The sequence below is a fragment of the Argiope bruennichi genome, chromosome X1 (assembly GCF_947563725.1).
Source record: "Argiope bruennichi chromosome X1, qqArgBrue1.1, whole genome shotgun sequence".
NCBI classification, from domain to species: domain Eukaryota; kingdom Metazoa; phylum Arthropoda; class Arachnida; order Araneae; family Araneidae; genus Argiope; species Argiope bruennichi.
Window position 1 is genome coordinate 46,991,468 of NC_079162.1, and position 15,168 is coordinate 47,006,635.

The following is a 15,168-nucleotide window of genomic DNA, read 5'->3' on the forward strand; positions in this document are numbered from 1 at the left end:
ATTTATGTACATGATATCCTTTTCAAAATTTTACATTTTAAAATAGTGTAAAATTTCTCAAATAAAGATCCTCACTGAAAAAAAAATTGAAGAAAAATTCAAAATCCAAAAGTCATTTCTAAAGAAATTAAAATTGAACATAAAAAATTTATTAATTTAGAAGGAAATTATCCTAAATTTCACATTACAAAAAATAAAGGGAACCTATTTTTTGTCCTATAATCAGAGATATTTTTTTAATTGTTTCCATGCCTATTTTTTGAGAATCTAAGAAATATACAGTCCCCTATATGCTTATATCACTATGTCTAAATAGATTTTTAAATGGTTGCTCAGATTTGCATTTTATAAACCTGCTTCAAAACCAAGACTGATAGAAACTGTAAATATAAAATTTTGGCATGAATTTAAGCCAAAAATAAAACAAAAAGTATTTTGGGTGTAAAAGTTGAGTATAGCTTTGTTTATACCATTTAGAGTTCTTTTAATTTTTCCCTCTTTAGATGAAAGATTTATCTCTTAGAATTCTTTAATTGATTAAAAAATTTTAACCAATAAGTTATTATTTCTACTCTGGAATCAGAAAAAATTTCATGTGAATTGTAAAATTCAGTACTTAAAATAACCTGTAAAAGAGATGAATAGCAAAACTATTGTAAGTGTATGTATGATAATGGATTAAAAAGGAAGTTATTTAGATTGTTAAAAAAAATTTAAGAATTCAAATTTGTGACTGATTTTCAAATAGAAAAACCATTTGCCTTTAAACAGTATGTGATACTTTATGATAAATATTCAACATTATTTATAAACTTGATGAATAAGTGTATTTGAACTCCATCACAATAGTTTGAGAGTTGAGTGAAAAAGGTAGTAAAATTAGATTTTCCAATAAAATTAAGAGGATAACATTGAAATACTGAAAATTACAAGTAACTGTGAATTATATCCATAACTTGCTGTATTTTGCACACACTAGATTACTTTCATTGAACAAATCTAATTAAGATGACACTGAAAGGGCAATACTGTTCAAAATATTAAAACAAAAATTTTCTATTAAAGAGCATTTGTAGAGAGTGTTTACAATTTATGTCAAAAAACAAATCTTTCACAAATAGGTAAATCTGAAAACAATTTTTATTATTTCATCTTTCTAAAGCATTACGTTTAGCATATATAAACCACTAATATCTTAAAATATATCAAATTTTTGTTGAAATTTTTTGAAATAATTAATATTGATAGTTAAATTCCTATTTAATTTTACAGTTCCATCATTCATTAAGAAATTGGTTATTGATATCAGTTAAAGAGTTAGAGAAAAACAATTTTATGAAATTCTATTGCCACTGTTTGGTAGCTGTTAGGTTGTTTTTTTTTAATTACATGAGAAGGAAAGGGGGGGGGGGATTCCTTATAGAAGTTTAAAAAGGGTTTACCCTAGTCACAAAAAAAGTCAGTTATGCAAAGACAAATAACAGATACATTTTGCTAAAAATTATCAAATAAATATGTGGGAACTTTAATTTAAAAAAAAAAAAATAAGATTTGTTTTCCTATAAGCATGTGTAATCGTTAAAGGTTTGGTGGTTTTGATTGTTTTGTTTAGTTTGGCTTTTTTTTTTTTTTTTTTACCTTAGTCACAAAAAAAGTCAGTTATGCATGCAAACACAAATAACAGATACATTTTCCCCAAAATTATCAAATAAATATTTGGAAACTTTTTTAATTAAAAAAAAATAAGAATTAATTTCCTATAAGCATGTATAATCATTAAAGGTTTGTTGGTTTTAATTGTTTTGTTTGGCTTTTTTTTTTTCGTAATTTATGTTTATTTTTTTAACTTTCAATAAATGATATTTTAGATACTAAACAAAATTTAATGAGCTGAATATTTAATTTAAAAAATGAAAAACTGTAGGTTAAACATGAAACCACTTTTTCAAGCATTACAACATTGACAAATCATGATATTTAATTCATACAAAATCAAATGGTATACATTACTTTGATTTGCAACAGGTATTTTCACTTTGAAAAAATCAAATACAATGTTCTACAGTAAATAAATGTTTTTCCCCCTTGCAAAAATATTAAAGATGATTAGAAACCATTTAGATATTCTAGCAGAATACATTATAAAAATGTAAAAGGTGTTTAATTTGTCTTATCTTACTAAATTATGTATAAGCCATAAATTATTTATGCTTCAATAATGCCATAATTTATGCAGTTTTATTTCTTTTGTTTAAGAGATATCTAATATGCAATTTCTAACTAGAGTTTTTAATTTTTATAAATTATAAAATTATAGTGCCCAGTAATTCAAGATCCATCTTTCTAATGCTTATGTTTATGAATTTTTACATCTATAGTAAGGGAGGATGCTTTTTTACTATTTATTTTTTTACATGGCACTTATCAGAGTGCATACTTTAATGTTTAAATTACATGTAAAATATTATTAAATTCTTATTATGTTTTTTTAAGAGACAAATTTTGAATGTTCCTTTAGTCTTTTACCTTATATGTAAAACGTTTGAAATTCAACTTATTAATCAGTTATCAACTTATTATTCAGTTATCAGTGTTTATAAAAAGAAAAAGGTATTATGAAATTGCAAAATCAAAATTTCATTAAATATATAGAGTAAAATAGTAAAAGGAATTAATAAAAAATTAAATTTATTAGTTCAATAAAATTATTTAATAATGAGCTTCCTGGATCAACAAGAAATACAAAAAAGAAATATGGCAATGCAAACAATGACATTTTGACTGAAGAACAAAAAGTGCAGCACTGAATATTTAATAAATAATGCTGAAAAGATTATTTTTTATGGCTTAATAAAAATGCAATGTACATCTCTTTGATCCACTGCAAAAAATAAATACCATTTTATTTTCTTACACACATAAAAGTTTTATACATTTTAGGCATCATAATAAATAACTTTCGATTTTGTTAAAGTGCCTGCACATTACAAACATAGATAAATGACAATAGATATAACAAACACCCAATAACGCTTTAAAAAACGAATTCATCAGCAGTGTAAAAACAATCTTAGAGCAGAATAAAAATGCTCACAAATGAATAAACATTACAAAACATTTGCTTGTCAATAAAAAACAAATTACATACTACATGCAATTGCAAATATTCCCAACAAATTAATGCATCTGAATAGTGCATTTCATGATTATGAAAGATGAGATATCAATGTCTTCATGATTTAAATACATTGTAATAGCGACATTCCATTCAAACTCTCAGAATTATTACTGAAACTTACAAAATAAGTAAAGATTGTTGCTCTCTTTATATTCAAATCCATTATTTGTTTTTGACTATAGAAATATATTCTAACCAATGTGATGCAGAGATAATCTAAATACATCATGTTCTACATAAAAGCTGTCTCCTAAACTTTTTAATACAAATACTTGGTGAAAGGTGTGAGGATGATCATCATCAGTCTGAAAAAAATATATATTTATCAATTTTGACATGTATTGAATGCATACAAATAAATATTCATATATTAGATATCAAGTTAATAATTAAAATATTCATTACTTCAGTAATTTAAGTTAAAATATTTCAAAATAACAGTGGCATTTAAAGACACAAACAGTTCTAGACATAATATTTTCTCAACCACTGTTTAAGTTGCAAAAGTCATACTTATTTTTAAAGTAGATGGTAAATTTCAGTTTCATAGGCACTTTGAAGAAAGCAACCAAATGAGACAATGGTCATCAATACAGAATTTAAGTGTATCAATGTATTAAAAAAATTAATATGCTTATATTCTATTCAATGACAACTACTCCTATTTGGAACAACTATTTTATTTAAATACTGTAATCAATAAATTTTTATAGCCATTAGTATCTTCAAAAAATTATATATCTGGCACATGTTTTAACAAAATATGATACCAACCTTAAGTTGTCCAAGTACACAAATGAGAATGCCACCATCTAGCATTGGTTGTGTATCAATAGCAGTAATACTGTGGACAATTTTTTGAAAAGTTAAGCTCTGTTTAAAAGAGAGAGAAAGAGAAAAAAAGAATTATACAAAGCAAAATTGAAATATATATATGTATTTTACAGGCTTAATATTTCCATAAAAAATTAAAATTTTTTATTTTAATACATTTTAAGTCTGATTGAGATGAAATGGTAGGTCATCTCTGAACTATTTATATTTCAAGTATTATTTAACATGTTTTATCATTAAGTTATTATTTCCATAATATTACAATTAAGATCCTATTATTTTAGTGTATATTATCTTAAGGCAAAAAGTTATTTTTAATGGAAACTTTTCTAATAATATTTTCATGCAACTGAAAACTGAGCAGGTTTCATAGAGATAAGAAGTTTATAGTATATATATTGAGCTGCATTATCAACTTGCCATTCTAAAAACTAATTATTAAATGCCAAGAAACAAATTAATTTCAATATTAATAAATGCATATTAATCTCTTGAGTATATTTGATAGCCAAAACCTGTCATGCATTTGTTTTGGCTAAAGGAAACTACTTAATAATACAAGTTTAATTTGTTATTCAAACATACAAAATGTACTATCTTTTTATAATATTCTTTGCAACAGCAAACTAAATCTGTCCCAAATCCAAAAGCCATTTCAAATAAATTGGTACTCAAAGGATTAAATCATATCCTTGGTTTACATCTCAAAACAAACAATCTAATAAAAAATAATATCTTAAGGTATCCAAAATAAATTACACTTCTCACATAATATGATCAGCAGACTAAAATTTTAATCTCAATATAAAATCAATACTCTAGAAATATTTTAATAAAATAAAAATTCAAATGATGTGATTTGCAGTATATAAGTATTTTATATGAAATTTATTTTTAGCTAATAAAATACTCAAAGCTTTGAAAATACAAACACATGCTAGAATGGAAAAATTTGTCAGCTCATATTAAAGCCCAGCAAGAGAAATCAATGATGTTTTGAATAAAATATTTTAGAGAATTTATGAATAATCTCAACTGCACAGAAATTTTTTATAATAAAGAATTAGTTAAGAACTTTATGAATACTCAGGACTGCATCACAAAGAAATATATTTTTATTTTAAAAATTCTTCCAGTTCATACACATCCATTCATAACGCAAATCATCTAAATGGGAGCGAAAAAGTAATATTAAACAGATTTAATATATCTCCTCACACATACTAAAATTAAACTATATATAGATAATATGGCAAGTGGAAACTATAAAGAATAGGTTGAGTATTTCTTTTATGCAAAAACAATTTAAAATACCCGATTATCAATTTGTATTTTAAAAACCTTGGGAAAAACAATTTAAAATACCTGATTATCAATTTGTATTACGAAAACCCTTGTAATATACCAAGGAGGCAAACAGCAATAATAAAATAACACATCAAATATCAGAGAAGACTATATTGTTCTGAATGTCCAAGTGCATAAGAGGAATTTCAAAGAAAGAATTGAACAAATTATTATATCAATTACATACAGATTTCATAAATTTTAGGATTAATTCCACATAAGATTTTATGAAAACATGTATATTTCCATAAAATTTCATTAAGAATATAGATAACTATATTTTTTATTAAAGGGAGAAAGGTAACTTGAAAGTATTGTTAAAAAAGTATATTATTTCTATTTTTGATTTTCTGAAACAACTTATAAACACCCAACCATCATAATAGACTACTATAAGAAAAAACAAATGCTGAAGAAACTTGAAAATAAAGTCTTAGAAACTTATTTATTAACATAAGATTCAGAAAATTGATAACGAAACAATCCTATATAATTCTAAAGTATTAGCCATACTAGATACGTTTGTATTACAAGTAAATACAACTATTGGTGATAACAATTAGTAGATTAGTTAGATGGTAACAATTAGTATTAGACAATTCCACATTTTCAGCAAACCATATGTACAGTATATCCTATTATTGATTATTTTAAATATCTAGCTTTGATATATTTATAGAGCAAAAATTAGTAACCTGTGGGAAAAGATCAAATGATATAAACTAACGACATCTTTCAGAAAAAACTATTAAGAAAAATTTACGTTTTCTTGCAAAGAATGTTAGTAAGATTCAAGATCAAATAAAATGACCTCAACAATTTTTCATAGCTTCTGCTTCTTTTTTTCTTTAGCATTTTCAAATTATTAAATAAATAATGACAATTTTTTTTAAATAGTCAAAGTTTTCATAGAATTTTAAATTGTTCCCATTTATATAAAACAACAAAAGAAACTGAAATAGTGGAATAATAATTTAGATATCTAACAGTTTACAAAACAAATTAATATGGTATATGTGATGTTACAAAATTAAAAACAAACATGTTAATAAAATTCTTGAAAAACTAACCATAATTAACTGATGATTTCCTTACTTCCAAATAACAGCATTTAATTATTATGACAGATTATAAAGTAGTAGGAAATTCAAACAAATATAAAATAAAAATTCTGCAGAACCTATCAAGTAGAAGGTAACATACAGAATGATTAATATTCCAATACATCATAAATAAGTGATTGTGCATTCATAAAGGATTTTAACTCATTGTTAATGCACATTATAGTCCAAATATTTCATTACTAAAAAGATTTTATAATTAAAATAACAGTATCTTTTAAAAATTTATTCATTTAACTATCAAGTAAATAGCATTTTTAAGACAAAGATTGCCCGCCCTCCCCCCTTATTTCAGTGGCCCTTGGTAACTTAATAGAAAATCTGCCACTGGATCTGTCAAGAGATATTTATTAAAGATACATTAATTACTCTTGAGGTTTTCATATCTTCCTAAACTGCAAATATCTTCAATTATAAATTTCATAATTATTTCATGGTGAATTTCAATTATCTTTATTTTAAAAATTAAAATACCTAAAGCTATTATTTTATGTTTTTCATTTATCAGATATAACTAAAATATGTGGCTGCCAATCGCCAAATACATGCAATTACTATAATAACCATTGGAATCGTGTATAACTTTAACCATTTAATCGTGTATAACTGTTTTATAGCTGATTATGTATATATGAAATAATTTTTTTTAAATCCAAGAGTGTAATTTTTTTAGATACTTTACAGTTCATGGATGCTATTTTATTTTCCTATTGCTGCAGTTTTTATTATTATCATTACGTATATAATAATTTATAGTTCAGGATTGGATTTGCGATGCAGTTCAATTTTTATACAGATAAATGATTTAGATAGCTGCTATATCCTTTTTATATTTTCTGGGCATATTTAATTGTGACTTTAAGATTGTTGCACTGATTCAAGATAAAAGCACCTGTAACAATTAAGTTGTTATTCAAATATTTAATATAATTTACTTAAATATGTACCTCATAATAAGCTAATTAATGAGAATTACTGTAATTTAAATTCATGCTTGACCTAAAACATTTTTTAAACTTTTTAGAATGTCATTTTGCCTACAGCTTTCTTTAAAGTTAAATGTATAAGCCTAAATCATGAACTTTTACCAGCATCAAAATATTCAATACATTTTCATTTGGTTTGTGCATTAAAATTTAGTTCAAATATTTAGTTTTATACACTGTTTTGTTATATTCTTATTTATATTTTTGTTCTTTGTAATAAAGAATGTTTTCTGCCAGCAAGAAATTAAATAATCCCAGTAGTTAACTTCAAGTTCGTCGACATTATAGAACTAATACCATTAATTCCATATGTAAACCACCTGGTCACTGTGGGCAATTAGCTTGTAATATGTAAACCATATTAGTTCAAAAATGTTTTATATATTATTTAGGTTTAACTGCAATATCAGTTTTAGCCTCTTTAGTATAAAGTTTCACAAGAGTGAAGAAATTATGAAGATTATAATTTAAACAATAAGGTGGACACTATTTTAGTTTGCCACTAGATGCCTTTTATGAAAGTCTCTACACAACAACCTATGTTAAAGAGTTCAAAACACCCCAGAACAAAACAATATGCCAAATCAGTAATGCAATATGATTTTTCAGAAATAGACATACAAAAAAATTTACAACTTATGACTATAAATGCCTTTTATAAAACATTTTCTATAAGAGTCTTCAAGAAACTGGGCAAAAGTGAAAATGCCAAGAAATCAAAACTTATGATGAAAACCATTTAGGTTATAAAACACCCAGAAGAATGGTCCATAAATAATTCTCTCAAAATTTGATGCTTCACCACACTAATATAATTGTTCGAAAGTGAATTTGCCAATATACAATGTAAAGCTGAATACTGTTGATCTTTTTCCCCCCACAACTTATATTTGTGGTTGAAAAAAAAAGATGGTTATTTATCATTATATATATCACTCGTATCTCTCATTATGTACGCATTTTGTATTTTAAAGGCAGTTCTATATTTAATAGAATTTGTTATGTCACTTTTTTTTTAACAAAGCAATGTTCAGAGGTTAAGAACCAATTATTTCAAAAAGTCCATGAATCCACATCAAAGCACATTGCTTGAACTATAAAAATACTCGTCTCATCAAAGGAATGAAATTGTAGTTAAGAAAGCAAAGTTAAATTGTAAGTTTTTTCATCCATAAAGAGAAGTACAATTTTGTTTTCACAATTCCATCAACAACAATCATCTTTGTTCAGATAAAAGAAAAAAAAAATTGCTTTTCAGAATATTGCTTATTTCTTATTTTTATAAAATAAAAAAAATGTATTACAGTCTGAAAAATAAACCCAATTTATTTTTTTTTAACTACCTCCTCAAGTACTTCCTTTATGTGTGTATCAACCTAAAACAAAATTCTAAATAATCAAAAGAAATATGCATTCAGTTCAACTGAAATATTCATCAGTTTTCAAAATTTTGACTTTTACAGCGAAAATCTTTCTCTGGATGTTAATAATTAGTAAATATATGAAGATTAATGCATATTCAAGATATTATTCTATTTACAGAAGAAAATCAAACCCAAGTTACATGTTATGTAGGTGGGTAGAATCAAGTCATGTGATCAATCATTTGCAAAGTTTATACCACATAAAGCAAATTCAAATTTATTACACAGATTAGAATTAGAGATTAGATTTTTTTAAAAATCATTATTAGCAATTTGCACTGCTTTTATCCAAAATTCTAATTCAAGACCCAAATAATGAAAATAGATTCATATTTAACTGATTTTTCTTAATATTATTCTAATTTTTAATATAAAATTATTTGATAGTAGACATTATTTCAAAGAGACTATTAATATTACAATAACTAGTAAGTCAAACTTCCTGTCTGAAAAAAAAAAAAAAAAAAAAAAAATGCTGACTTTTTTTATAATAAGCATTTTTAACACTTATATATGCTATTTTGCAGAATTTCTCATATCTAAAAATATTTAAATTATTTTCTAAAAACAACCAATAATCCTTAGATTATTCAAAATACATACCTGTATTTTTTCCATAATTTTTGTTCGCCCAAATATTTGCTGATCTTCAAAAGTCATCAAAGATTTATCTTCCTAAACAATGAGAAAAATAATTATTATTATTTATACTGTTTATTATCAATAAATCTTAATTAGAATTTGTAATATTTGGATGAAAAATTATTTTTTAAATTTGACAGAAGAATTCAGAACTAAAGTAGAAGAAATCAAAGCAATTTTGTCTTGGTTGAGTTTTACAAATTTTTAGAGAGCAATTTTTAAACCAAGAGCATGCAAACCAACCTCATTTATTGCAATTGAATTATTATATGCCAGTAATAATTGTCAGAATTGCTATAAATTATCATATATTATGCTAGTAACAATTCTTCCACAGTCTTCCATATTTGCATCTAAACTGAATGCTATTTTGTCATAAGGGTTCTGTTATTAGATCTGCAAAAAAGAAACAAGTTTTTTTCCTTGTGTTTTAGAATATTTGTTTGATCATCAAAGGAAAAAATCATACAAACTGTGAACTGATTTTATTTATAGTATTATTTTCATTTAAATCAATATTGGATAAATGGAAGAAATTTCTCTACTTCACTCTTCCACATTATATTTAATAAAAATTGTACAAATATCTAGCGTTTTCATAAAACAGCCTAAATTCTGTTTATGAAAGAAACAAATTAAACTAGGAAGGAATTAAGAAAACAAATGAAAGAAAAAGTCTAAAGGAACAAATTTTCAGTAATACTTTTTGTGAATCAGTTGTTAAGATAGTTGAATGATAGAATCAGTGATATCCCAACAAATCAGAATACTGAAGTGCTGCAAAAGATATTTCTCAAGTTCTGAAATATATGTAGTTACGTTTAATAAGCAAAATTTACATTGATTGCAAGAAGTTTATAAGATTATAGGATGTTTATATCTACGTATATCAAAAGAAAATTAAAGTTTATTAAAAGACAATTCCCCATGTGTATATAAATTGATCATTGCACATACTGTATTCTCAATTAATGCTGAAAGGTATATTTACAAAAAGTATTCCAAAATATGCTTACTTCTTCCTATTAAGAAAAATTAATTTGATTTGTAAAATTTACTCATAACCAAAGAAATACATAAAAAAAAACAAAAAAAAAAACAAGTAATTAGAGAAGTGTTTATCTCAAATATCCAAGAGGAATGGTTAAAAAAAATTCCAATAAAAAATAAACATAGGGGAAAAGAAAACATAGAAAACTAAAAGACACAGAACAGGTGGCGGGAAAAAAAAAAAAAAAAAGACAAGTGAAGTGCAAGCAGTTTTTTTATGACTTGGGAGAGATAGGAGCTACAAAAAATGCAAAAATGGACTCCAGTTATTTGCTACTGTATCTGATGTAACCCAATTCTTTTTATTTCTATATACAATGATGCTTTGCACAGTAACAATACATTTTCATGTCTTAATTATAGTTATAGCAAACGATTACAAAATGTAATAATTTGTAAGTGCGTAAGATCGTGAACTCAGTAAGAAAAAGTCAACAAAAATATATAAAAAAAAAAAATTGAAAAAGTAAAGTTTTGAAATAATTGCAAAGAGTGATAAAGACTTAAAAGATGAACCATTATTCATACTACTTTGATGATCCAATATCAAGAGCATGACCATTTGTGAGAAATTATTCCGTTCGAGAAAAAAAAATGAATATTTCTAGAATATCAATGCAAACTGCACAAATTTACATTGGCTCAACACATAAATTGTAACAGTGTATCTGAATAAACATGTGCATAACAAAATTATTCACAATAAACTTTCATATAAATATACTTCCACAATTCTATTACACAATTAACTTTTCTTTGCTTGAAAAATTTTTGTAATTTATTCTGTAACTGTTAGATTGAAATTTAAGCTAAAGCCAATATTGAAATATGGTAATAGCACATTTTATTCAATTTTACTACATTTCTTATTCATTAACCCTCTAATTCATAGATTATTCAATTACCATAAAATACGGAAATGCTCAAGATTCTCTTCCAAAGACAAAAAATTTCCCTACTCCCCCCCCCCCCTTAAAAACCAAAATGACAGCCCATGTACATTTAAGACATTATACAAAATATGAGGATGCTAAAGAACCTACTTGGCTAATGACTATTAGCTATGTATGGGTTTGATGATATCAATGAAAAATAATCACCAATATTCACACCACTTAAAACTGATGTTTAAACAAGAGAAAAACTGCTTTATGTTGGCAAGCATTATTTGATAAATGACTTACAATTTTACTGCTTCTAAATAAAGAGTTTTGTAAACATTAGATCAGACTAAGATTGGCTTTATATTATCCATTAAGTAACTGTTGTCAGTCAAGAAAGAATAAATCTCTTGAAAGAATAAGTTTATACCTGATATTTCCAAAGATGACAACTATAGAAATGTTTCAGCATTAATTTCAAAAATGAAAACAAAAAATTCTCCTTGTTACTTTTAATATTGAAAATATGCATGTCATAAAGAACAGATCAAACTTAAAATGAAACATCATGATTGAAACAGTTTACTTTAAAGAAACAATTAGCTTCCATTAATATGTATATGAGTTAATAACTAAGCATGAAATAAAGATATCCACACAAACTTTTAAGAATAATAGAAATCTTAATATGATTCAAATATTTTACTACAGAATATATACATATAGTACATTTTTAGATTTAGAATACTTTAGAATCATTTATGAAGTATGAAAAAATTATAAATGTATACTTCTGTACAACATCTCTTTAAATATATTCCTAGTTGCATTCTATGCATTTTTAACCGTAGTCCATGCATTTGATTTAATATACAATCATGAAATTTACGATAAGGATATAAAATAATCAAGCATAAAACAAAATTTCACAACACTGAATTTTTATATAAACATTTAAAAAAGGGGGAGAAATATTTAGTGATACACATATCTAATTAACAAATGTCAAATACCAGTGCTTATTACATGTATGCAAAAATCAAATATTATAATGTTCATTTAAATATATTTTGATTTAATTAAGATAAGAATTGTGTAACAACCTAGAATTGAACAAATCATAAAGGTCCAATGAAATAAATAAGTAAAACAACTTATAGTTATGTAGCATTAATTAAATTCGACAAACATTCGACAATTTTTATTTCTCTTCTTTAAAAACTGAGTGAATAAATTCAAAACTCTGGTAAATTTTTCAGAGATTAGACAAGATTTCTTACATTATAAAAATTAGCCAAAGCACCACGCTGAGTTGGGTCATCAAAAAAAGTGTAGTATTGTTGCACAAATGTTTTTCCAATTTGATCATATTGCAGATTCCAGGACATATTAAAATGTACAAGTGTATATATACGCTAATAAACAATAAATACAATCCCCTGTATAGGAAAACAAACTCAAGAATAAACAGTTTCGATTTCTCAGTTACAGACACAAGTAACACCAGAAAGATATCTATCGTTCTGGAGTAGGGGGGAGGGGGAGAAAAACTGTCAACGAATGGGTCTTATTCACATGCCGTCATAGTCACGTGACGGATGAAAGCCATAACAGCTGATCGGAATTTTGCCGTTGACTGCAAATGATTTAAGACAACTTATACGAGGTTTTTCTCATTACTAGATCAAAAATTGAAAATTAAAAATTGCTTAGTTGGAATTGAAGTATTCCAAAATTACTTAGCCAACTCTCTGAATTATATACCAAAATAGAGTCGAAATTATGTAAACGAGCTAAGTTTAGCTTATTATTTATATAATAACTTATAATAATGACATTTTTGATAATAAACCAATTATTAATTATGTCTCTAGCATAATTAGGATTATGATATAGTGCTGCATTTTTTGAAATTATTTATTAAATTCCAATTTTCTGATTCATTTAAATTAGTTTAAAAATATTGCTATAAATATTATACATTGCCATAAATAATTATATGGAATAGATTCTTTGAAAAATAAATAAGAAATTAAAAACATGGTTAAATTCTTTTTAATCTGACCAGAGCGTTAAATATAGTAAGCTAACTTTTCTGCTTTACTCATATTTCATAACCAGTATCGAATTCAAATAAGAATGCTACTTAAGTAGAAGATCAAAATATATGTTGAAGGACGTAGAGTCGGAAAGGGACATGAAGAATAATGCTAACACAAGAAAACTAATTCGAATCTTTTTTCTTTTTTTTTACACAGAATTCCTTAGGAAATGTTAATACTTCAACAAATGTGCTCATTTTGAGAAATTAGCATAAGTGCTGGATCATTTTGAATCAAAATTTTAAAGTATTGTTCCTCACCTTAAGAACTCTTATAACAAAATGAGCTGTTTCTAATATATGAATATTTTTCGTGCAAATAAATTTTATTTCAAATATTAAATGTGTTTTTACGAATTCGAATTATCATCGCTTTCATTATATGTGAGTACAAGTAAAAAGAAAACTTCTCGGCCTCTGATGTTATGATTCCTTCTTGTAATTCTCGTATAAAAGGAATCTAAAACGCAGGAACAAGTATAGAGTAAATCTGATCCCAGATCTCCAGCGAAAAACGAATCGTCTCGTTTTCCTTGCATCTTTGCTATAATCTTTTCTTCCTGGATCACGAATCAACATCACACAAAGAAAAACAACTTAAAGTTATCAGCAATTCCTGGAATATGTAAACAAAAGACAAATAACAGATTTAAAATATCCCATCATTTGCTTGAAGGTTAAATGAATGTGCTTATATAATGTAATGGATCGTATGAAATAAGTTTGAATTCAGCCTGACATTCACCACTTCGGGATCAAAACTGAATAATTTATTCCACTTTAAGTGCAGAAAAAATTAAATTTGACAAGCTATTAAAGAAGAGTTTTCAATTTTGGTTAAAGAATTTCTCTCGTATTACGAGGTCAAAGTAGCAACAACAGCATGCAGTTACATTTAAAATTGAACTAGCATTTTAAAACTTTCGATATAAAATTGAACTCTGTTCTTCATACATGATAAATGTAGCTTTCCTGTTTTAGAATCCTGCACTTTTTTACTTTCTCATGGACGAAGTTTAGTGGCAGAATCGTAATCGTCAAATAATTCGATTTCGAGATTTTGACGAATCTCCACGTTTCAAACCTGCCTGAGTCTAAAAACATATTTTTGGCATTATGCTTGTCTGTTTGTGAATACGATAACTCGTAAAAGCACTTTACACTAGAGGACTGAATTTGATATACGGAAGTACGACCAAATTTGTAGCTTATTAAATTTTGAATGAAATTTATTCACTGGGAGTCTGTCCGTCTTACTGTTGGAATATAAGTTAACACGATAACTACAAAACTCTAAGAGCTATGCATATAAAGTTTGGTACACAGGTTTAGCATCTAAAATATGGATACATATCAAATTTTGACAATCAAATGATTGACCATTTATCGATTATTATGCGTCCGTACTTTCGCATTCATGTAAAAGCAATAACTGATTAAAAGAGTGGTTTAAATCAATGAAATTGGTTATGTTGTAACTACAAATTGGAATTCCATATCAATTATTTGTTGTCAATTTTCCGGACAAAAGGTGAACAAAATGCATATCCGCACGATATATTCAGTGAATTGTAAGATTCTTACCAAAAATCTGTCTTTCGTAA

At 25.7% G+C, this 15,168-nt stretch overlaps 1 protein-coding gene across 1 annotated transcript; it reads right to left on the bottom strand.

Moving 5' to 3' along the window:
• Positions 1-1,972: 1,972 nt before the first annotated feature.
• Positions 1,973-12,999, bottom strand: LOC129958542 (nuclear transport factor 2-like). The gene is made up of 4 exons (XM_056071084.1): positions 12,744-12,999; positions 9,494-9,565; positions 3,953-4,051; positions 1,973-3,483 (listed from the first exon to the last, which is right to left on the bottom strand). The coding sequence occupies exons 1-4, from the start codon at positions 12,849-12,851 to the stop codon at positions 3,370-3,372; spliced, it is 393 nt and encodes a 130-aa protein (XP_055927059.1). The 5' UTR covers positions 12,852-12,999; the 3' UTR covers positions 1,973-3,369.
• Between the last annotated feature and the right edge of the window lie 2,169 nt (positions 13,000-15,168).

Excerpts from the sequence above, each read along its gene's own strand:
- LOC129958542 (XM_056071084.1), bottom strand. The coding sequence starts at position 12,851 with ATGTCCTGGAATCTGCAATATGATCAAATTGGAAAAACATTTGTGCAA. Across the intron at positions 4,052-9,493 it reads AAATTATGGAAAAAATACAG|AGCTTAACTTTTCAAAAAAT; the intron begins GTATGTATTTTG and ends TCTTTTAAACAG. Across the intron at positions 3,484-3,952 it reads GTGTACTTGGACAACTTAAG|ACTGATGATGATCATCCTCA; the intron begins GTTGGTATCATA and ends TATTTTTTTCAG.